This window comes from Spea bombifrons, chromosome 5 (assembly GCF_027358695.1).
Source record: "Spea bombifrons isolate aSpeBom1 chromosome 5, aSpeBom1.2.pri, whole genome shotgun sequence".
NCBI lineage: Eukaryota > Metazoa > Chordata > Amphibia > Anura > Pelobatidae > Spea > Spea bombifrons.
In genome coordinates, this window is record NC_071091.1 from 82,375,533 (window position 1) to 82,400,602 (window position 25,070).

Below are 25,070 nucleotides of genomic sequence, written 5' to 3' on the forward strand. Positions count from 1 at the left end.
AATATGAAAGAAAACCTGAAATGTATCCCTTCTGACGAAGAAAAAAATATCTTTCATCAGTATAGTAATGCCCCTGTCTATAACATTTTATACATGTTGAGCTAAACTAAAACTTTAACAGGGCCTTATAACGTATCTTACTCTATTTCTCCCACGACAGAACATCCATCACGCTTATCCTGAAAGATGGATGTTGTAGGCAGCAGCAGCTGGAAGTCCACTGTATGCTCATTCTTTCTCTAAAGGGAAATACCACTCTCCTCAAGCACCTAAAGGGCACATTTAAGCTTTATGTTGAACCTTATTTAGGGATGGATTTAATTTTTTACACCTGGATGACCTCACAATTTGCATAAATACAAATAATAAATACACTATTAGCATGAGACAAAATCGCCTCTGGCATTGTGCACATGGTGCATGCTGTCACATCATAATGAATGACACTGGAAAATGTGTTTGACAAGCAATGTTTACGAGGTTTGATTTTCTGCTTATAGTATCCTTTGTGTATTAACAGTGATTCTGCTATGTATGCAGCTTTCGATACCAGAGAAAAGATTTCATGAGAATCATTAACGGGTGACCACTTATAACTTCATTATATCCTTACTCTTGTATGAGATAGATATCTGACAGTCATGTATGGAAATTTGCACAAAGAAGACATGACCACATTCATACTCTACGAAGATTTAGTAAAGAGGGATGCATTATATTGATTGGTAAAGCTCTAGGAAATGTGTATGTGCATGTTATATGTATCAGGGTATCTTGATCGCAGGACGAGAAAAATGAGGAAAATTGCTATCATATTTCCAGAAGAATTATCTACCTCACGTTTATATGTATGATAATTATAGTATTTACCAGATTCTGTTTGTTGGCCTCTAGAGATGTATCTATTGTTACAATAGCATAGTGAATGTATTCATGGCAGGTGGCACTTGAGTTTGTGGGGTGTTAAGCAGTGGAATATGCTCTCTAGGGGGATAAGTGTGTGGAAGGCTCCTTGGTCTCTTAATTAGGGGCACGGTTGCCCTAATGGGACCCAAATCCCTATGTCCATCTTTCCTCCCCTGATGCCCCTCTTTTTCTAGGAGATCAGAATGAGTGTTTTCCCAAGTCAATATAATGTCTAGATAAAACAGCATGGCATAGCTGAAAAATGTCACAATAATTGGAAAACACACAATAATTGTGTAAAAACATAATGCTATCTAAAAATGGAAGGGGGGGCGGTGTGAAAGGGTATACTTTGCCTGGGTGGCAATTTGGTGTGGGACAGGTCCTGAATGTATTCTAGAACAGTAAACAAGCTTGCTACTAATACAGAATCTATCTACATTTATGTAACACTATATTTGTTACATATATTATCATGATGTTTAAAGGGGGTGATTAGTGCTCCACAAACCAGTGCATAGTAAACTACTTTGGAAGTATTTTAATATGCATTTGTTTACCTAGTTCCTATGTGATGCCTTTTCATATAATGTGCAAAATATATTTTAAAACATAATAACTCTCTTTCTCATCTTTTTTTAACAGAGACAATTCTTTTATTTACCTTTCTTTAATATTATAAAATCTGACTACTATTACTTCTATCCCAAATATCTTTTTATTCCAGCAACCTTTTGTAATAAACATGCTAAATGTTATCCAAGCCCTTGACGTTTAACAAGTTAAGATCCTAAAGGTTTTCATGCTGTATTTGGTGTAGAAAAAAAGAAAACCTGTGAAGATCTACTTCTGACAAGTTACGCCAATATCTAACAATATTATTGTTACCCCACAAACTGCATGTTACCGCTACTTTTTTTCTCCATTAAGTAGCATTTTGGTCTGAATTTGGTAGGCCTTTTAATGACAAACATTACAGCCTTACTTCGGAGAAGCAAATATTGTGATTTATACATTAGTTAGTACACAGAAGAGAACAAGCAGGGTCACTGGATCCCCTCCCAGTAGACAGAATGTCTAATTATTCTGTATCTGACTGACAGCGATATACAGAAGGTCACGGGAAGCCTGCCCGAAGCTGGTGTCACACACTTCAGAGGCCTGTGCCTTAATCACAAATCTGTTCGCATGAAGTCGAGATCATTAACCTGGCACAGATACAGCTCTAATAGAATCAAGTGTTTCGGGGACACTTCAAATAAAAGATTGTCAAGAAAGAAATACAATGTTTGGAAACCACAATTAAATGCGGGGAGTTACATGTTAGATTTGTTAATTAGGAAATTGCAACCACAGGCTGACTAAGGAATTATTAAAATCACACTCTAGCTTTAACCACAGTTAAAAGTAAATAGAGGAAACAAGCTAAGGAACATGATATCAAAGGATGTAGATGACTTTTGAACGGGCAGTAATGTCCATTTTTTAATATAGTGTGGTCCATGAGAAACCTTCTTAGGAAGCCAGCAGCCATACCAGTGAATGTTGCCGATATGCTCCCTTAAAGCCCCCACCAATTTCTTCTCCATATGGGAGCTCTAAAGTTGTCCTAGAAGCCATACATGTAGTGTCTGGGTAGATCCAAGTTATGACATCAGCAAATGAACTCAATGTACGCTAATGTAATAATAATAATAATTTTACTTTCTAGCTGGGTTTAGTATGACCTAACTAGCATTCCGTCCGTTCAGATTTATGCAGAGGGTTTAGGTGTATGAGGGGCTTCAACTAGAGGCAACATTTAAAATATTTTAAAATAATGAGAAGGCTTTTCCTTTAAAACAGATTGTGGTTACAGTTATTTGTAGCTCAGAAGACATCGCTGGACTATAATGCAGTCAATAACATAATTGTCAGTGCATGCTATACAATGCATCCAGTGTCATTTAACAATATGTCATTTCTCTGCAGATATGGATACTTACCATCTTGCTGTCCATGAACATTTTGAGGACTTTGCATTCTTTCCTCAAGGTTAGAACTAAGGTCAGAGTTCACGGCTGACATTCTGGTAGAATCGCTCATATCAAATTCATCACTTTCTATAGAGCTTTCATCCTGCAAACATATGTGCACAGTTCACATTGTGAGATGCTGGGGTCATCGTGAGCAAAACACTGCAGTATTAAATCATGGCTTAGCAGACAAACACCAGGGAACACATTGCAGTACAGTATATACAATAAAATATTTCAGCTTTTTAAACTAAAAATAATTAGTGTTAGTTACTGGGGCACTGAGTAAGGAAGGAAAGCTGCTCTGACATGATGGGTGGTGGTACCTTGAGATGGAGATGGTACCTTGTGAGATTGGCAGCTTTTACAATAAATTAAAAGGAGATACTTAGGTAAATTATATTTGTATCACTATCACTGAACTTCATTATGGTGCAGATTTGACTATGTTAAATAATTTTTGGTATGTTATGATAATAATGACCAACATAATTCAGAAATACACTTCACCTTTAACCTAAGGACACTTTCAGGCACACAAGCAAAGTGCAACAATTTTTCTCATGTGCAGTCGTGTGGAAAAGAAAGCCCACCCTCTTTGAATTCTATGGTCTTACATATCTGGGCATAAGAACAGTCATCTGCTCCATAGCAGGCCTAAACGAGATAAAAACTTTAATAACAATTATTAGGTAAATATAATATACATGACATAGTACATCATGCATGATTTATTCAACAAAAGCCTAAGTGGAGAAGCCATGTGTGAAGAACTAAGTACACCCTTGCTGCTTCCATAGGAATTAAGATGCAAAGTAGCAGACAGGTGCTGCTAATTAAGTGATTCATTGATCATCAGTAAGTGTGACCATCTCTATAAAAGCCGGAGTTTTAGCTGTTTGCTGGGCGAGAGCATTCAGGTGTGTGTTAACCAAGGAGGAAAGACATCAGCAATGATCTTACAGAGGCAATTCTTGCTGCCCATCAATCTGGGAAGGGTTATAAGGCCATTTCCAAACAATTTAAAGTCCATCATTTTTCACTGAGAAAGATTATTCAAAAGTGGAAAATATTGAAGACAGTTGCAAATCTTCCCAGGAGTAAACGTCCCAGCAAATTCACCCCAAGGTCACACCGTGCAATATACAGAGAAATTGCAAAAAAAAAAACCAAGAATTGCATCTCAGACTCTACAGGCCACAGTTAGCATGTTAAATGTTAAAGTTCATGACCGTACAATTAGAAAACGACTGAATAAGTATGGTTTGTTTGGAAGAGTTGCCAGAAGAAAGTCTCTTCTCTCTAAAAAGAACATGGCAGCAAGGCTTAGGTTTGCCAAGTTGCATGTATGAGACCAAAGTGGAGATGTTTGGCCATAATGCACAGCACCACATTTGGTGAAAACCAAACACAGGATATCAGCACAAACACCTCATACCAACTGTCAAGCAGGGTGGTGGAGGGTGATGATTTGGGCTTGTTTTGCAGCTAAATGACCTGGTTACATTGCAGTCTTTGAGTGAACCATGAACTCCTCTGTATATCAAAGTATTCTAGATTTAAATGTGAGGCCACCTGTCCAACAGCTAAAACTTGGCTGAAACTGGGACATGCAACAGGAAAATGATCCAAAGTGCACCAGTAAATCTACAATGCTTGAAAAAAGAAAAGAATCAAGGTTTTGCAATGGCCCAGTCAGTCCAGACCTCAACTCGATTGAAATGCTGTGGCGGGACCTTAAGAGAGCTGTGCATAAACAAATGCCCACAAACCTCAATTAATAGAAGCAACATTGTAAACACGAATGGACCAAAATTCCTCCACAACAATGTTAGAGACTTATAAAGTCATACAGAAAACTATTATTGCTGCTAAAGGTGTACAAGCTATTAAATTATAAGGTGTATGTAGTTTTTTTTTACACATGGCTTCTCCATTTTGGCTTTATTTTTGTTAAGTAAATCATGACACAGTGTAATGTTGTTATTCATGTGAGGTTGTATTTACCTAACTTTTAGACCTTCTAAGGAACAGAAGATTGTTATTGTGTCCTGATATATAAAACTATAGCATTCTTTTTCACACGACTGTAAATTAATTAGCTAATATATTTAGCAGGAACATAAGCAGTGAGAATTGGTTGAGAATGATTGTATCTAAAGATTTTTACATGATTAATTATTTCTCAGAATGGTTTAGAAATTCCACACTATCTGGAATCAGGTTTCTAATACTGTTTTCTGTTCTAAATGTGTTACATTAATCAGAGTAGGTAGAAGAGGACCTTAAAAGAACTGCCTTACTGCCTTCTATTGCCCTCTAGTATTCAGTTTTTCCGAGCTGAGATGAAATTGTTCCAAAGCACCTAATTTCAGGCTGTGTAGCTGGGGTGTCCAGGTGACAGATGGCCAAACGGTCCTACTGACTGGTGATATGTTAATGATACTGTATCACATGTGAGCTACTTGTTCACTGCAGAGGCCTAAATTGCATGTTTACCATACAAACCCACCTTTGCCTTATTTAAACAGGTTTTGTTAAACAAATATATAATCACTCAGTGTGCATACAATGAGCCTCCAACTTAATAAACTATGTTTCGCTAGCTAAAGATCTGCAGGCAACGGCTTCTGTGCAGCCATTTGGTAACAGCACGTTTCTCGTTATTAGTTCTGATAGATGACTCATGTTGGGAAGGTCTCCCTTTTTAGGGAACGCTTTGTCAGGTTAATGCATCCTGGCATCTTGACATCCCAGACATTGTCGTGTGATTTGTTTTCATTTGGTGGCTCACTAGATGAACTTGCAGTCGATACAGTAACTATGCTGGCTTTAAACTCAAATAAGGATCAAGTAAGAATAAAAATCCAGTCTAGTACATTTCACAGATCAGATGCCGATTCCCAAACCGCCTTCCTAACAACACAATAGCTTTTTCAAAAGCAAAGTAGAATAATATTGTTATAGAAAAAAATAGCTGTGAGCAGTATGAACAGAGACAGACACGACAATATTTGGACAACACAATAAGTTGCAATTCTTGATTTTTAAGGCAATTAGTAGTGATAACCAACGAAAAACCAACAGAAAGAAACGAAAAACGAATATGCGCAATACGAAAATCTGTCGCCGCGGTTGCCTTTTCAACTACACTAAGAGGAGGAGAATCTCGCCATTTTTCCTGCACTAAGAGGAGGGACATTGAGTGAGCTGATCTTCGTTTGTCCAATCAGTCCACTCCTGTCACACCATGCTAAGGGCTTGTCCAATGGCTGTGGTGCATTTTTTAAAGAAAAGAAAAAAAGAAGCAGACTATTAATGAAGACAGCCTATATAAGAGCAGAGCAGGCAGGGGATCCGTTCATTTCCCCATGACTGCTTTATGTGACACTGCTGTGCTGCATCTGAGCATTTTACACAGTGAGATGCTTTTGTGTGAGACTTGGTGAGCCTCGGCCTCCCATTTCTCACAGTGTCTAAGACTCTCTAAAGTTTTGGTTTAATGAAGGTCGTTGATTAACTTAATTAGTTAATTTAACAAATTTAATTAAGCTCATTTAACTAGTCCACTGTTATCCTTAACCTTACCTCTATAACTCTAAGCTAAATTTGTCCTTCTTTCTTCCATTTATTGGTCTCAAATCCCCTATTCAACTTCTACTCATTTATTTCTTTTTCAGTTGCAACCGGACGAACAAATGGGATTTCCGAAAACCAAAATGTTAGACTAATTTCGTCTGAATCAGACAAATTTCGTTGAATGCAAAAATTTTCCCTACGAAAACAAACACAAATTTTCCGCAGGCGCCCGACTCTAGTGCTAAGTGTATAGCTTTCAGAATAGGTTTCAATACATGAGAACAAAGAGGCAACATCGCAAATGTTTATTCTCAGATCCTGCATTTGTTTTGTCTCCTGTACAAATAAAGCCTGGCAATAAATCTAAAAGGTGGCTTGCATTTTTATTAGACCGTGAAAGTATTTATAACTTAAAATGAGATTATTTGTCTAATGTGGTGCGGCTGGCTCAAAACTGCTGTTTTTCAGTCATTAATAATTTTATACATAGGTATAAGTAACGACTGTGGTGCAGAATTCCCACTTTTACAAGACAGACATTTTTATCCATAACCCCTGTTGTTCCAAAACAGATACAACCACCACACTTCTGGACTGCAACAGGATTCTGCAAACTAATTTATTTTAAACCATATTATAATAAATAAAGTACGATATAACCTGTCTATTTCCTGGAAAATATGCATTTAAGAGAAGGCAAACCACCTGAATGCAAAATACATCTTTTAAAACAGCATATTCTATAAAACTTACAACCTCGAAAATAATATCTAACCAGAACAAGTAGTAATGGTGTGTTGTGCTTAACTCAGCTGGAAAATGATTAACCAAACATGGGCCGACCTGTCTTAAAAACAACACCATATGCATTCCATATGGTCCCGATGGTCCAGCTCATTACAAACATTGAGCAGCATTGTGCCGAGAATACACAGTATACATAACAAGGTCCGCTTATCATTTCTGCATTACTGCATTCTAAGGTGAAAGCTGGATATAATAGAGGCTAATATACTATAGAGCACTATTAATCCATACTTCCATTTCAAGCCCAATGAACAAGAGAATGGTAAAAATTATATTTTTCTCTGAATTATGGAAAGTTACCTCATCTTGCTGGGAGTTTAGGAGTTGCAGCTTCATGTGTTTCATGTACGCCATAGTAATTGGCATATTATAGTCAATCATACTTGTCACCAATGTTGGAGGTTTTCCGTTATCTGTAAGAAAAGCACATAACATGGAAAATTCTCTTTGTGGAATGCAACGCAGCGCAAGAATATTTCATTACAAATTTGTCTTTTTAAATTTTGATATTCGGGCAAATTAAATAATTCTTCATTCAATCAATTATTCATTTTCAGTAGACAAAAAATAAAAAGGTACATGAATGAGGTTAAGTAACTCTTTATGGGACAGACAGAGGGAAAAGGCACAACCCACACCAAAAAAAATACAAAAAAAACCCAGGTATTTTCCAAACATGCTAACACAATGGTAAGGAAACAAGAGCACTATGATATGATAGACACATTCGACAATAGAAATAATACAAATCAGTTAATGAATGTGACGGAATAAACTCATCACAAAGGCATATTCTGATTAATGCAAAACAACAATTTCCCTAATCTGGTCCTCACCATAGCACTAATTATGGTTGGTTAACAATTATCATTGTATTCCATTGTACTCATAGGAACGCTTAAATACTTGGTAACAATTCTGAAGCAACAACAGATTTTGTATTGCTGTAGTTTCTCTGCTATACACAATAGAAAGTGACTTTTCATGAACATAACACATGGTAGGAAGAGCCCTCACACAGTGTGACTCCATTACTGCACTTATGGCCTGAGACTGGTCATTTGGCCAATTATGAGAACTATTTCTGAATCACTGTGTTCTAGGTCCAGCAGACAGCGCAGGAGATAGGTTAATTATATTCATGAAAGTATGAGATTATAGTCTCCATAGTCACATACTGACTGCTCTTTTTAAGCCTCTGTTTGGTACCTACTTGTAATACGCTGTTTCCCTGTATCATACCTACTCATCTTGGACAGTGTACCCCTTTAATCCATGTTACATAAATGAAACATAAGGGGTCATTTCAAATGGAGGTGAATATGAATATGACCCATTGGGATAGAATCTCTTTTTATTGTGATTATCATTTTTTCCAGTGGAAAAAAAGCAGGTCCTGCCTTGTGATGTTAAAACACTAATTAGTACCCAAAAATCAGTAAGTTGAAATTTCTGTCCCAAACTATATATACGCAGTGTACTAATCTTGAGAATGGCTGCATGGAAGGGCAGCTCCATTGACAAAGCAATAATTAATTTTGGTGTAATTACTGTCAGCATCACACATCTCATACGGTGTTTAGCATAACGCATTTTGTTTGTTTAGCAGTGTAATTCTTTCTAGTTAAAAAGTTCTCCTTGTGAAGGCAGAGATCAGGAGCAGAATATGGCAAGTCCCCGATGAGTTCCCCGACCTGAGGTTCTCTTGCTTCTACTAAACCACACTTTCAAAGTTTGCCTGAACCAATCAATAATGAACAATTTAACAGGGCAGAAACCGTAAAATACGTTTTTTTTATTTGTATCTAATTTATTATTTTCATATAATTTGAGTAATATATTTAATATTATGAATAGCTGGACTTTGCTCCTGTGTGCCCTACAGCCAGCCTGGACCTGGTGTCTCTGCTCCCCTCTATGGAGTAACCTGGGGGGGAAATGTGGTTATCGGACTCATAGCACTGCTATGCATTAGTGTTAAGCTTGATTGAGAACCGTTAGAATGGAGGTTTTACATAGATACATATCTGAAATACATTGAAAATCACCATAGGACTTTGTTGTAAACTTCATGTAGCCCCCAAATGGTAGCGCATGAAATTGAAATCACCTACTAAGGTGTAAGGTCATTTTGGTGTTCTGGTCAACGTCCTTACCTTTATGATCCGTTCCATCTGGGTTTAAGTGCATTCTTTTCTGACACTCTGAGCAGCTCATTAGAAACCTTGTCACTGCTTCTCGCGGTAAGAAGGCATATGTCTCAGAAATCTAAAAGAAATAGCAGCATAAGGACATTGTGAATGTTTCGTTTGAGGGTTTTTTGTACAAGCTCACAGTAACACTAATGAATCAGTCCCAGGCAAGATCCCACTCTATACACAAATATTCATTTAATTAAAGGTGCAGTTCCACGCGAACCAGGTAGCGTTTGGGCACTGAACAGCAATAATAATGTATTTAGTCAAATTCTTTTTAAGTAGGTGAAACAGCACAGTTAAGGTAATGAGATGCAAGATTTCATAAATTATATGAGCATTTTGTATTATCAATAAATTGAATTTACAAAAAAACTTTATTTTATCCTAAAAAATGGCTTGTTTTGTTAATTGGGTCTTTTCAACCCAATTCTAATTAAACATAAAGACATAGATACATAGATTACAAACATCTCTTATGATACATTGTCTACAATGGCCATTTTTCCACTTCTCTGTAAGAAAAAAAAGTTTGTTAGAAAAGTGATTAGAGAGAGAGAGAGAGAAAAATGTAGGTTTTGCCGCATTAGACTCCGCAGCATTTCCCAGCACTTATGCAAAGTTCATTCCAGAATAGTGTCCTTTATAAACAAAGGGACTGAGTGAAAGTTTCGCTCCTGCAAACAGCTTTGAGCACATGCGCCACTCTGTCAACCTTGAACGCAAATGTACAGACAGCAGCCGGGATGTGATGCGGAGTGATTTTAGTGAACGTCAGTACATTAGATGATAATTGAATGCCAAACTCTTGGACGGACGCAGAAGCCTTTTGTTTTATCATCGTGGAGCACGTGCTTACCTTGACTCGCATGTTTTTTTACAAAACAACACGTTGTTCTAATACAAAAATGATTTAGTCTTTCATATAGTCGGCTTACTAATGCTAAAAGCCCTGTTAAAAGTTAAGTGTTGCTGTGGGGCATTCTGCAGCTGGAACATAACAGATCCTAAAAGTTGCCTTTATTCGAACTTCCAAAGTTTATTAAAGGTGCAAAATAACTAGTCTCCCTGGAAATGCATGTAATCACAAGCGGTGCTATTTATTGTTTTTTTTTTAAATTCATATCTTAATCAGGTGTCAGGTTTTTTGTTCTCTGCTTCATGGAGGTAAAGGCTCTTTTCTACCAATAATTAAAGTTTGGGAATCTGCAACTCTGGGAATGAAAAGCTGATGTCTTATCTTTCTCTATAGCCAGTTTACAGTAACTGTAGGAATAAATCTAGCATTAAGCATTTTTATAATAATGGATGGTTGAAAAAAAAAACATTTTTAGGTATGTTGTACAAATATAATACATTAATAAAGTATCAATAAGAATGAACACATAAAAAATATATGTATTATATATATAAAATATTAGATACTATATTAACAACTCATATATATATATATTGTAAAATAATAACTGTGGTATATTTCTAAATACATTTTTCTACTCCCAACTAGTTCCTCTTTAACTCAACTTCTTTGTCCTTGCATCTCCTGCTGCCTGCTGAAAACCATGCGCATGCCCCATTTGCCCCATCGTGCGATGGCTGTAGGCAGGATGTGACAACATCTGCCCTCTTATAATATGGGCAAAAGTAGTTTTGAATGGCATTAGCTAAGATTAGAGCCAATTATTGGCTGTATCTGGTCCGTACTAATTTTTTTCTATAATTAGCTTTCCATCTTCATCCGAGCATGCTTCCTGACTGCACCCATTTCATAATTCAGATTGCTGGATTAGAACGCTGCCCATCATTTAAACGGATCGTCGTCCCAAGGCTCCGGCATTTACATATAGTTCTGGCAGACAGAAATCAAATTTGCCAGCTGGACTTTTGCAGGCAGTTCACAACCCAAATATTTTGCTTGTGGTCAGGTTTGAGGTGAGACCGAAGGAGGTAACAATCATTTTTAATTAAACAAACGAGTCAAAAATCTAGATTAGCCCCGCTGCCCACTGCATTAAGAATATTGTCTCCAGTGCCACTACATGGCATGTTAATTTATCAGAATATGCTCTGGTGTTTGGTTGATATAGACCAAGGACTCTTTAGAGATCACTGGAAGCTGTAGCAGGCAGAATCTATGGCTGCGCTTTCCACGCTTTAACATAAAGGGTCACTTAACATCCAGATGCTTAGGTTATGGAGGTCCGATGTAAATCAATTGCTGGTGTAATGCAGCAGAACACGTGAGATTCATAAAATTGCGCATGATACAAACGTTTAAGTGTGTAGAGGGCTATTAGACTGAAATATCATATCTGTCAACCATAACTGCCTGATTCATTTCATAATTTTTGCAAGATGTTTGTGTCAAATGTCAATATATACAATTATTACTTTTTATAGAATTCTTTCAGATTTTGTATTATTAGATAACAATGTGTTTATTGCAGTTGCTGTTTAAGGTCACCCCTCATCTTATTGCACCCAGTTGCAATCGGCCTGTGATGTAGAAGCTGGGAGGTCACAGAGAACACTTTGAAATCAAAACATTCTGTGATGTCATATTAACTGGTTTACAGGACTAACCGAACTTCCTCATTTGAAGCCTGCATTGAGCTTTTGGTCTAACGCTCCATATGCAAGCATTGTGCGCTGAACATCTGCAGCCTTTCTTGCTCTCTGTTCCTTGGCGTTCCTGGGAATGACTATTCTTTCCTCGACACGCCACCAATTCTCTCTCTCTTGTAATTTCCTTCTGCTTTGTTACCCTCTCAAGAGCAAGGCCCTCTCTCCTTCTGTAACAATAGGTCTTACCGTGTGTCTTAATGTTCTTGTCCATTTTTAATTGTCTTTGTTAAATATTTTTACCGTTTCTTATTGCAAGTGCTTCTGTGGCCATACAGAATCTGCTGGAGCTGTATAAATAATTGCAATGTAGTACTTACGTCTCTTAGTATATAAAAACGATACCTCTGTTGCTATCTCCCTGTTGTCTAAATTATATCTGCTTGCTCTGTTTATAAACACCAAGACCCCTTCTCCTGTCACCAGCTACCTACCCATATTGTAATATCTTTCTCCCATATATTTCATTCCTTCCTCTATTTCTGCTTCTTGGTGACCCAATGTCTTTTTCCGCCATCATTCTTTCTCTAGCCTTCAGCTTTCTTGTTCTACCTCCCCTGCTGCTGAATTTCTTCCTGCTCCTTATCTGATTCACATGGTTTCTCTCCAATTATGATCTCTTTTGTGCCTCCTTTGCATCTTTGTGACATGGGGACACTTTATGGGGCGCCTTGCTTCTTAATGATTGCATAGCTGACCCAGGAAAGCATTGCATCCTAATAATGTGCACTTACAAATGTGATGTAATATATCTTAAGCATATTAAAACTACTAAGATAATAAAAAGCTGGAGGAGTTACATTTTATAGAAATAAAAAGCTGATTTTAAAAAGTAAAGGAAAAAAACATTTATTCTTTATAAAAAACATCATTTTCTTTTTTTTTAGCAGCTAGTACTTTGTGAAATATACATCGTGCTGTGATAAAAGTGATATATCTTTGTAAATACAAATGAATGCTGATAGCCAATTTGTCGAGTATAAAACTGCTATAAGGTTGACACTATCTCCGACTTGTGTATATGACAATAAATGAAAAATTATGATAATATTATTCACCCTCCACCTAACAAATGAATATTTACGGCTTTGAAATCACAGAAGTGAAACTTAAGCTGCCGGTAATGACAGGGCAGGGGCTGGCGAGCCTTTATAATCAATGTTACAGAGGAGAAGTAGTCTACATAAAAATTTTGCTTAATTATACATATTTTTTATTTTTCTATACTGTACCAAAGACAGTGGGACTTATTTCCTTCAACCCAGAGAAGGGTAAAGTCATGTTGACCTGAAATCTCTATTACGCATAAGCAAAACCTAATAATTTAATCTGATTTATCAACAGTAAAAAAAAAACAGTAGATATATAGATAGATAGATCCTCTACTGAGAAGTATCTGAAAACGTTCTAAGTATATTGGAGGTCACCCCCTGTCTTGCATAGAGGATCCAGGAGCGTGTGGAGTTGGAGAGAGAATAAGAGTGTGGCGGTCAGTAAGTGGCTGGGGCTAAAAATCCCATCTTACAAAAGGAGGTCATAATGTATGGCTGCCATAAGGTGGGCCGCTAGAACAGATTTGCAGAGCTCCCACGTAGAACATTATATTTACCCAGACAGTACTAAATCAGATATCACAACATGGGTTTTGTGCTTTGGCAGCTAAACAAAAAACATGCCATGGCTCCATGACAATACATTTCAGGAAACTGTAGCTCCCCTGTGTAAATAAACTACATAAAAGGTGGTAAGATGTTAGCATGAGACGTCTGAGCACCATGTTTATTCTTTGCTGTGCTTTATGTGGTACTACAGGACCTCGGACAGCGGCTAAGCATTAGTGGCTGCTTTCTAGTTCAGTCGATTTGGCTCTGGCTTTTCTGTAACCAAATATACCGGAACATATTCTATACATTCCATGCAATGCCGGGGGGGGGGGGGTTTGAAGCAAATCCGGTGACACCATGGACTCAAAATGAAAATAATTCCTTAATATGTGTGATTCTCCCTTAATATAAACCTGTATTGAATTGTATATAAATAGATTGTACAATGAAAAGGCAGGGAGGGGTATGAAAGCTGAGTCTTGTGGCATCATGTTATGTTTACATTCAGTGGGAATGATAGCACAATATGAACAGACATCGAAGTGGAAAGAAACCGCTTGGTGTTTGTATGGGGACCTGCACCTTGCTCTGCAGCAGAAACGTTACAACACCGATCTATCCTGATTCTAGAATTACCAGGCTATGGCAACACAGCACAGTACTGAGCTCAGTAATAAAGTTAGCACACCACAACATTTACAACAATTAATGAAAACAGCAGGTGCTGTGCATACATGTTTTGTCTTTCTAGTGTTTGGCAGATCTCCAGATGGCTCTGGGGGGGGGGGTCATTGAAAAATGAAGTAATTCTTAGGAACAATAGACAGTATCTCTTTCTATCCAGTTCGGCTGAGATGCCAGCTGGATAAAAAATACAGAAAGTTTAAAGAATGAAGTTATTCACTTTTACGTACTTGTGCTGGGATTTTATTGAAAAGTAACCAGACACAGGGTCAGGGCTTTGTACATTGGATTTGCAGATTGACTTGCTGTAGGCACCTGACAAGCCCTGTCCTCTTAAACCTTAAGGTCTTGTGACGGCTCAGCAAGGTGTAAAGCTTGTAGAGATGACAGATACAGAAGGCTTCATTGTAGTCCTAAATTCTTCCACCATTGCCCATTCACTAATGCTGCACCTATTATTCCCAACTCCCCATCCACACCAAGCCTACAAAGCCATTTACATTTTTCAGAGCATGGTAATGGGGGGGGGTTGCTAGAGGTATCTGACATGTAAATCCATCCTTGGGTATAGACAACAATATACATTGCATACGCTTATAATCATATACACGGAAATAACATGAGCTTTATGTTGTTTACACCTTATTGCTGTTGTACGGAGAGGACAATGAAAGGTATCGCTTCTGTTGTAATTCCTGTAATCCAGCTATTACAGGAAAATTACACTGGAAGTACAACAAAAGAACTCATCTTCTTGTGCGATTGCACAGGTTAAAATACATAATTACATCCTTATCCCATGTAAATAAACATTTTTACTGTTAAGAAATAGTGCAGAATAATGGGCTTAAATGTCAGAAATCGACCCACTTGTAATTCCGCTTTATGTCCTACAGGATAATAAAGCTTGCAGTACCGCGGACACAATGGATGGGATGATAACTCTTACAATATCCAAAATCTTTTTGTAAACAACGTTTGGGGTATAAACTGACGTGTTTATGCTCATTTCAAAACTAAAATGTACTGCGAATTGGTTTCCACAAAAATAGAAGGAAAACAACCTCACGGAAACGCACAAATTCAATTTCTGTAAGTGGTTTATTCGAAATCCACGTGGAGTGTATAGGCATACAGTGTAAATACACGTAGAATCACTTGACGCGTTTCGCACCTTTGTGCATAGAGAAGAATGACATGTACTGCCTTATGACTCACTGCAGTCTTCATTGTTTTAAAATAATTACCCAAAGCATTTCAATGACTCATGTATACAGAGGGGGGGGGTAAAATTTACTAATAACAGCCATTTCCTCCTGAAAATCTGGTATACCGGTTATAATTAGTTTCATTTGTAAGGGTCTTTGATAGAAGGCCCATGGGGCACATCCCTGCTCCTAATGTCTTTGAATATTACGTTTGTGTTATCCGTGTGGCTGTCATCAGAGGATAAATGGTTGGGCATTCATTGGTTGGGCATTCATTGCTTGGTCACCGTTGCTCTCTGAGCTCAATATGGAGATAATATTATCAGGGTCACCGATCAATCGGTTTTTCGGTGAATACAGCCCAGATGGAGAAATTAAAAAAAGAAGAAAGGGAAAGTCATATTACTACTTTACGATTCTCTAGGAGTATCATTAGGTGTTTTTTTCTTTAAAAAGTCAAATTTTTTGGCCAAGAACTGGAACACATAGTGGATTATTGCAATTTTCCTTTTTTTTTTTTTTTCTTCATTTGTGAACCATTAATTATCAAAGCTGGCGTCTTCCTCCACATCTGTCCGTACAATGTGACAACAACTAGCAGGCTTTTATCACCGGAAATCCCTAGGTTCAGGTAGAATTTCACTTTCTTGCTTGGCGTTGCTGGCAGATGGCCACACGGGGTAATTATTTCCTCTGTGCTTTCTAACTATAATAAGTTTGTATTTGAGACAAGCAACAGGTTTTGGGGACATGATGACAGCACAGTTTATTAAACAAGACCTGAATGCAAAATGTTAAAATTATGAAAGAAAACACCCTAAGGTACAAAAAGAAATGATATATTAACGTGATATGATTATCACAACAACAATACTTACATATATTAAATGGGTTTTATTCGTAAAAAGGAAAAATAACAGTGTTGATTACCTTTTCTATCCTATATAAGCCTGTATCTTTTTTAGTCTATTAATATGTTTGTTAAATGGGTGGCTTTTTCATATACTGAACTAAAAACCATGAAAGTCTGTAATATATTTGTGCAACGGGAAAGAAAGACTTGTGTGCGCGCGTAATGTTTCCTCAAAAACAAGTAAGAGGTGCTTGGGGTTGATATATTGTATGAGTTTAATTACAGTGGTAACAGGCAACATACGGGAAGCTTCCCCAACCGCCCTCTAAGCCCTGCACATTCTGACCTGTTTGTTTCCTGGGAAAAAAATGAAACGTTATTATCACCAGATCTGGGTAATTCTAGCCTCACCTGGTAGCAGATGTCTCTTTCCTTATATCCATCTGGTTAATGTTGGAAGAGCAATTACTTGGTTCTAATAATGGATGGATTACAACCGGTCAACAGCCAATGTTGGATTTCAGATATTTGAATAATCAATTACTCTCAGGTCAGAAATGAAATACAAATATAAACAAGCCACAACCCGTACTGATACCATAAACTATTATAAAACAGAAAAACACATTTTAGTTTAGTGTAATTATAAAAGAGAAAACCAACGGGACACATGCACTGTGGGCTAGCTGGAATATGATGTCACTAAATGAACTACAACCATGAACCTTCATCTAATCATGTTGATGTTTTTCCAACTTTGTCAGACAACCACTGAGACACAATACCAGTTACATTGTGTCATTTGTATGCACAACTATTAGCCACCGAAGTAGTGTGGCCAGGCACTCTAAATGGAAATTTACATATACTTGCAGCAGCAGGGCAAGGACCGTGACTACGGGGCCACCACCATGAAGTCTAATCACCTCCCACAAGCCTTTGGCAAGCATGGTATGGGATAGGCATATGGTTAACCCAAATCTAAGAGAGACTAACAACTGCTTTAGGCCTCAGAAGAAAAAAAAGGGCAGACTAGACTGGCCAAGTGGTATTATCTGCTGCCAAATTTAATGTTTCTGTTTGTGCTTACTTATTTAACACTTTGCTTGCCCATATGAGCGTAAATCTTACGCTGAAAGATATGCGACAAACAATAAACAAAAATTATATAAAACCACACCAAAAACTGAAGGTCTCAGCAAAACCTTCACTTATATATTGAGTACATACCAATAGCATACAACATATACAATATATTCAAATACTATTGATTTTCATTTTAATGTATAATAATGGCCATGTCCAGAGCTTTATACGTACAGCTTTGTAAGTCCTCTTTTGTCCAGCATGCTTCCTGATTTGTTCTCCATTAGGCCCGGTTTCCACATGCATGGAATAAATGATATCAAAGAAATCTTCCACCACTGCCACTCTTCTCAAGGACAGCTTCTCTTCAATGCCCACTCCATCCTAAAACACAAAGAAAGAACAAAAATGAGTCAAGCCCTTTGATTGTGGAAGAATACATTTTTGAAGGACTATCCTTGATGTCCTCGGTGACCGCTATCTCAAGAAGCCGTCGTTCATACCAAGACTTTGCATTTTATTGCAATGCTCAGGTAAATGGCCGTTAAACACATCAGCCCCAAAATATATAATTTCATGTTTACAAATTAAGAACCCTTCCTGTAAATTGCAGAGATTTTTAAACTAAGTTTACCGAGACTGCTGTTTGAATGTAAGTGTTTGTATGATCTACTATCATGCAATCCTAGTGCTGATACAACACTGCCATCATGCATCATATACACGTAAAGCATCCTTGGATTCATATCTATTAGCCAGAATTCAAGAGCTCCTCTAAAACTCGATACAAGCTGACTGTTTCAGAACAAGTAGAAAGAAATTATAACTGATAACAGATGGATCAGAGGAACAGATTTCTACAAAGAAAATAATCAGTAAAGATATGGCTAAAAAGGGATTTGTAAAGTATACAGCAGTAGCCATTAACACTAAACATTGGAGGTACGTAGTGATGCCTTGACTTCTAACAGACTCGATTTAGAATCAGCGAATCTGAAGCACTGTAGATTTACAATCAGATTAGAGAATGAGGAAAAGTTCAATGAGTTGCAATAGTATTGCAACATATCTGTTCCTATTGGTTTTCCTAAATCAAAAACATATAATATGCTTATATTAAAGTAGATGTTACCACCCTGTGACACCCTGCCGCTGAACCAAACCAGGTGGGTCTTTAAAATACACCTAGTTCTGTACAGGTCTTATTTGGCTGACTATACAACATTGCAGTGCTAATGAAATGCAATACAGCATTAATGAAATAGATTACATAATATAGCAATATCTATATATTGTTTGGGGACTAAATTACTTCAAAAACAATAAAACCCCTTTAAAATCTGCTCCTAAAAATGCTGCAACTTTCAATAATGCTTTAAACTTTCACTTTAAATGCTCAACTGGAAGTATTAGTTTTAATATATGTGACATTTGATATTTTTCAATGTAATATAATTCACTGTATCAGGCCGCGGGAAGCTGGCGCTAAGGACCGACCTGCACAACTGAGAGGAAATATTTCGACAAATAATTTTTAAATGCCGATTTCTACAGTGTAAGTGAGGTTTATCTTAGTGTGATTGTGTATGTGTTTAACTGTGTGTCTTAGTGTGAGTGTCTTGATTTATTGTTGACCTTATTTTCATGCGCCTACCCAGAATCCCTTGTGGTTGCGGCAGCAGTGTGTGTACGTTAGCATAAGTGTCAGGGAGAGTGTGTGTCAGTGTAAGGTTGTATGTTAGTGTCTTGGTATGTGGGTACGTTAGTGTATGAGTCAGTTAGTAATGTCTTAGTGCATGTCGGAATGTCTTAGTGTGTGTATGTGTGTGTGTCTATGTGAGTGTCAGGGTTTGTGCGTGTTAGTGCGAGTGTCAGGGTGCGTGAGTGTAATTTTCTGGCTGTGTGCTTGTACATGTCTTAACGGGTGCCAGGGTATGTTTGTTTAATGTGTCAGTACCCGGCTATGTGTGTCAGTGTATGGGTCTGGGTTTCTGTTAGTGTGTGTTGGTGTGAGTGTCAGACTGTGTGTGTGTTTGTATGAGTGTCTGTGTGTTAGAGTCTCACCTGTCTCGCCACCCAATTTTCCCTATGCTGTCTTTCTCTCTTTGTTCTCTTTTTTTTCACTAATCCCACCCTCTCTCCCTTTTATCTTTTTTTTCCCTTTTCTTCTTTCCCCTTCTCTTTTCTTTTTGGTCACCTGTTCCATCTCATCTCAGTCTTCCTTCCTGTCTTTTTCATCTCCTCTAATTTCTCTTTTCATTTTTTTCTATTGTCTCCCTATCTCATTCTCTTCTCATACTTCTTACACTTCTGCCTCCTTTCTCTCTGACGATCGACATTTGAAAACAGTTTTCTTTAAATTATAAACCCACATCCCGGTCCACTCCCCCAGGAGCAACCCCCAGAAATTCCTTAGTAAAACGCCCCACCAACAATTCATTACTAAACCAGCAATAGAAACATCTTTCCTAGTACTTGTTGGATGCCCAAACCCTTCCATGAAATAAATCTTGAATCTAAAGTAAAGTGTGCCTTATTCATATTTTTTTAAATGTCATAGGACACAAAATCAGGCAGTGATAGGCTGTTGCTATAGAAACTGAATACACATCTTAATATTCCTGCATTATTTTAGGTGATTAAACCTTCAGAAGAGGGACAAAGGCACATATTTGCTTAGATAAGATAATAGGTAAAAATACTTTAGTTCTTAATGTAGTTTGTAAAGTTGCTCTGTTCAGAGGTATCCATTAATATTTATCCAGTGTATGTACTCTGAAACTGAGTATAGAAATCTTGTTATGAACATTGTATTTTTAAAGCCAATATAGCAAACCTCATAAAAAATGCTACACGTTGTACAGTGCTACAGAACATTATGGCACTATATACATCAATAAAAAATATTAATAATAAGAACAGTATAACAGCAATGAGTAGCCACATAAACGTGGGCTTTTCAACGTAACATTCTAATGTGCCCAGAAATGTTTTACATTTGGGGTTTAAACGTGTTTGATATACATTTAAATGTTTATTTAATTAAAGGTCTATCAGTTCCTGGAATGTTCTATCAAACAAGGTTAGCATAAACATCTGGGCTTACACAATGACTTAACCAAATTAATAATGTTATTGGCTTCTTATAGTGTTATTACGCAATTTCCTTAATGTGTTTCTTATGGCCTGGATATTATTATCTTGAGCATTCTTCTGACCTCTCAATTGTGGATTGTTTCTATAGGCAAAACGTAACAACATGTTTCCCACTTTTTTAGATTCTTGCATTATAACAACATGCAGTAAAGAATCCCTGTGTGAATGCCCCTAACGAACACCCTCTTGTGCCATCATAGAGAGCTTACCCATAAGCAGAGTCAATCCTAAAACCTGTCACATTATACCATAAAGGTAGACCCCAGTGCCCCATGCTGCCCGCCAACAAAGAATCATCTCGATATCATTACATTTCATGTAGAATTAATACATTTTCTCACCAAATAACCCAATTTGCTCCAAGATCAACATAGCAAGTAAGTACTGAATTCTATGAACATGAAAATAACAGTAGCACGGTTCAGATACCAAGCCTGCCAACTGGGTCAGTATCTGGAAATTGGAATTGGGACTCAATTCCCAGGAGACTCCCTTAAAATGAAATATAATGGATGCTTGCATAGCTTCCCGTAAAGTTAGCAATTTCATTTCCCCTCATTCAGCTTACTTAAGTTATTAAATCACACTGCTGCAAAATTAATGTTGACCCTTATAATAAAAACAAAGACCAGTTTGTTCTTGGAAGCAAGTTACATGTGTCCAGTTTGGAACTAACAAGCCCCTGGCACCAAAGGGTAACATTTAAAGAGACAGTTTAATGTCCATTACAGCCTCACCAAAAAAAAAGAATACATGGTTAAGAACTTTATGGGTACTTTAATATGCATTCTTTAAAGTTAAAAAAACAATTACTTACATTAAGAAGAAGTTGCAGCTCCAGAGCTGCATACAATGTATATTCCTTGCAAGTCTATAAAGTGTATTCTTCAAAGGAATGATGATGTACCATTCGCTTGCTTGGGGTGTAACCCAACCCTAAGTGCAGTTTCAGGGACCAATACTTAGGTTGGGCTGGAGAAATAATATTTTAACATTTCTAAATGTTGATTTGACAAATACAACAAAATATCAGAAAATAAAAGATCAATATGCAAGGCAATATATTTAAAACATGTCTTTTTTCTCAAATAGGAATATCTCATATATATATATATATATATATCTATATATATATATCTATATCTATATATATGTATATATATATATATATATATATATATAGATATAGATATATATATATATAGATATATATAGTATGCTGTTGCACAACAAAAATATATACATACAAATGAAGAGACCCTGAACACAGCCTTGGTTCTTCACCTGGGTATATCATCCAGCCAAATCAAAGTAAAGAAGCAAAGCACACCACATTGCTATATCTTTAATTAGTAATTAGATTACACATTTTGGCATGCTCTCCTTCTTTACTATACGTTGTAACAGTAACATGCGCTGCAGTCCTTTCACCATTTCTCAATTTGACACAAGTTGTATTAGTTGTATCCCTGTTCTAATGGATTTGGCAGAAGGCCAGCTGTCACATGGTTTTATATTTTCTGATACAGCATTTGCCCTGTTAAATTTGGTCCATTGATTGCTCCACTTGGCTACATAACATCATCTGGAGTCACCAGAGTTAGGATGCAGCAGACAGTGAATGTGCGTAGATCAAGGTTTCTTAGGCTGTTGGTCAAATGTTGAATGTCACCAATACTCGCAATATTATGTAGCTGCTGCGTTACGGAATCTTGCGTTAGTGTGTTATAAGTAATGCCCTGAGCCAGAATATGTAACCCCATCCAAAAAAATGGAGTAAATTATCCAGCAGCCATTTATATAACAGACTCCAATGACATTTAGAAAAATGTTATGCTCAAAATCATTAAGATTTATTCCAAATCAATGAGATTCACAAGACAAACGTCTGTCCACATTCCTACAGATGGTACTTTAAATGGAAGTTCTATTTTTTTTAGTATTAGATTAAAAATAAGTTTTAAAAAATGTGCTGTTTTCTTTTTTCAAACAGTTAGGTTTTTGCAAAGTACAATGTTTTCAGACAGCTGCATATTAGCTATTTGCATTTGTTCTAGCTCTGCTATCTCAGCCCAATCTGCCTGTGTTAACAATAACAAAGCTTAGACTTAGTAACCTGACTGTAAACTTTGACTAATGAACGTCTACGAAGAAACGGACTCCACTAGAATTGCCACGAAGGATCAGCTCAGTGTGCTGACTGTGCAGAGAACATCAACCACGCGATTGACATCAATTGCAGCCTCCACGTCTGAAGATAGCGTTTATTTGAAGCCAGATTTTAGCCATTGCTAGCCTACATTACTGTATACAGCACTGTGTATGTATGGTTCAAAAATATCTTTTTCATGGGACTTCCCATTTAAACTGATGAATTATGGCCCCCCACTTAATTCTATTTCTGTGCCTGTAATGTGGCGGCTGGTAACGAATTACCTTCAACTCTAATGTAAGAATCTGTAACCGTATTCTATTGATCCTTCTAGTATCAAAGTACTCAAGAACAGACTTGGACATTATTACACTATGCAAAACATGTGGTTTCTGAAATACTCGTTTTTATGTATTTCAAAGCTTTCCCATTTTGTTAACTTGCTGAAAACACCAAACTCAGCTGCCCTGGTACTGTGACCACTACATGGAGTCGGTTTAATTATATGGTATACAATTTATCTGTGGTTTTTATCTGGTTTTCTCTATTGGAGAAAAGAACTGGTACTGCGGGAAGTGTGGATAAATGAATTAGCACACAGGGCTTGGTCATACCTGGCACCTTCTAACAAGCTCCATGTGTTTGGAGGGATGATCCTTCTTTGAGACCTAAAGACTTTTGAATCCCTTCTTCCATCCACTGATTTCGAAGGAGCTCAGTGGGTCAATAAAATACATCACTGCTTTTCTAATGGCCTAACTGAATGCAAAACAGAGCATTTGCAGAACAGTACGTCCCTGGGGCATTGGTGCAGCCAACATATATTTTATCGATATAGTGCTGACCCCTTAATGCCTCTAGGCGTTTCAAGGCACACCGCCTCATATGATACAAATGCAAACAATAATAGGCCGATGCCATAGCACCTGAAAATATGTCTGATTAAATCTTCAGAGGAAAAAAAATAAAAGTTGTATCTGAAAATATTAATTTGTTTAGCATACTAGAGAGTGGTACATTCTTGACTTAGTGGAACAGCATGTTTAAAATGAAGAAGATAACATATTTATATTTAGCTTTAACACCTCCTGACAAATCTGCTCCCACATATAAAGGAAGCCTAAGTCAGGGAATCTGGAATGACTTATTTCACATCCAGGTGGGAAGGTATTCATGTAGTAGGAAGCTGTTTGATGTGTGCCGGACACTGCCATGGAATAAGGTACCCTGTGCTTTATTGTGTGAGTCTGTAGATTATTAAATAATCATGCTCGGACTGGCCATCTGGCACACTGGGCAAATGCCCTGTGAGTCACGGGCTGGCAGCGCCACCTACTAACCAATCTGCCTCTCTAGCTGAGTGTGCAGCGGCACATATCTAGCTGTCTGCCGCGCTTACCTCAAAGTACCAGGACTGGCCGCCATCTGATCTGGCCCTATAAGTAGTCATACCACCACGTGAACGTTTCCACAATCAAACTAACCAGTAAGCTGGGGTAACCACATCTCTTATTTCTGGCAGCGGTGCATTCTGCCAACTGGGCCTAGGAGAACATGCCTGACAGCACCAGTGATATACTACTGGGGCCAGATTGCTGTATTGGCCAGTTGGGCTTCCTAGTATGCTGTTGCAGAACAAAACCATTAATCATATCCTGTATTAAGCCCATACTTTTGGCCTTTACATTAGCAAGCCTATGAATATATTCTTCATATACCTGGCTAATTGTGAAGCCAAAGGCCTTGCAATATCATTATATTTACTCAGCTGTACTGGGTAACTGATCCTCCAAGAACGGCAGCACATGTTGGTCCATGTACAAACACGTGTAGCGCTAACCAGTTATTGTTAGAAAAGAGACTAATCAAATGACACGGTAATCATTCATTCTCCTCAAAAAGCAACACAAGTTGTTTCTTCTCTCAAAGTCTAAACAAGAAACTGTTCTTTTTCAGCTAATGTTCAAAGAAAAACTGAGATCAATTCGATGTGTACTTCCTGAGAGATAATCTACAAAAACATGACAATGTGTTTCTTCAAAGATCTGATTCTCTGGAAATGTGTAAATGTTTACTTATTTATTTATTTCCCGTTTTTCTGTGAAGAAACATAAAATGAAGATTGTTTTAGGGTCAGCGGTTAGAATATGTGACAGCAGTAGTACTCTTCAATCAGTTTCTTCAACCAAAAACAGAGAACCTC

At 37.4% G+C, this 25,070-nt stretch overlaps 1 protein-coding gene across 1 annotated transcript in view; it reads right to left on the reverse strand.

Annotated features, from left to right (window-relative positions):
• Window positions 1–25,070, reverse strand: part of NOL4 (nucleolar protein 4) — a 123,655-nt gene that overhangs the window by 47,603 nt on the left and 50,982 nt on the right. Inside the window, exons 2-5 of the mRNA XM_053466172.1 lie at window positions 17,794–17,943; window positions 9,464–9,575; window positions 7,608–7,720; window positions 2,892–3,024 (exon numbers count right to left, since the gene is read on the reverse strand). Of these exons, the coding sequence (XP_053322147.1) occupies window positions 2,892–3,024; window positions 7,608–7,720; window positions 9,464–9,575; window positions 17,794–17,943 (508 nt within the window). The remainder of the gene's footprint in view (window positions 1–2,891; window positions 3,025–7,607; window positions 7,721–9,463; window positions 9,576–17,793; window positions 17,944–25,070) is intronic.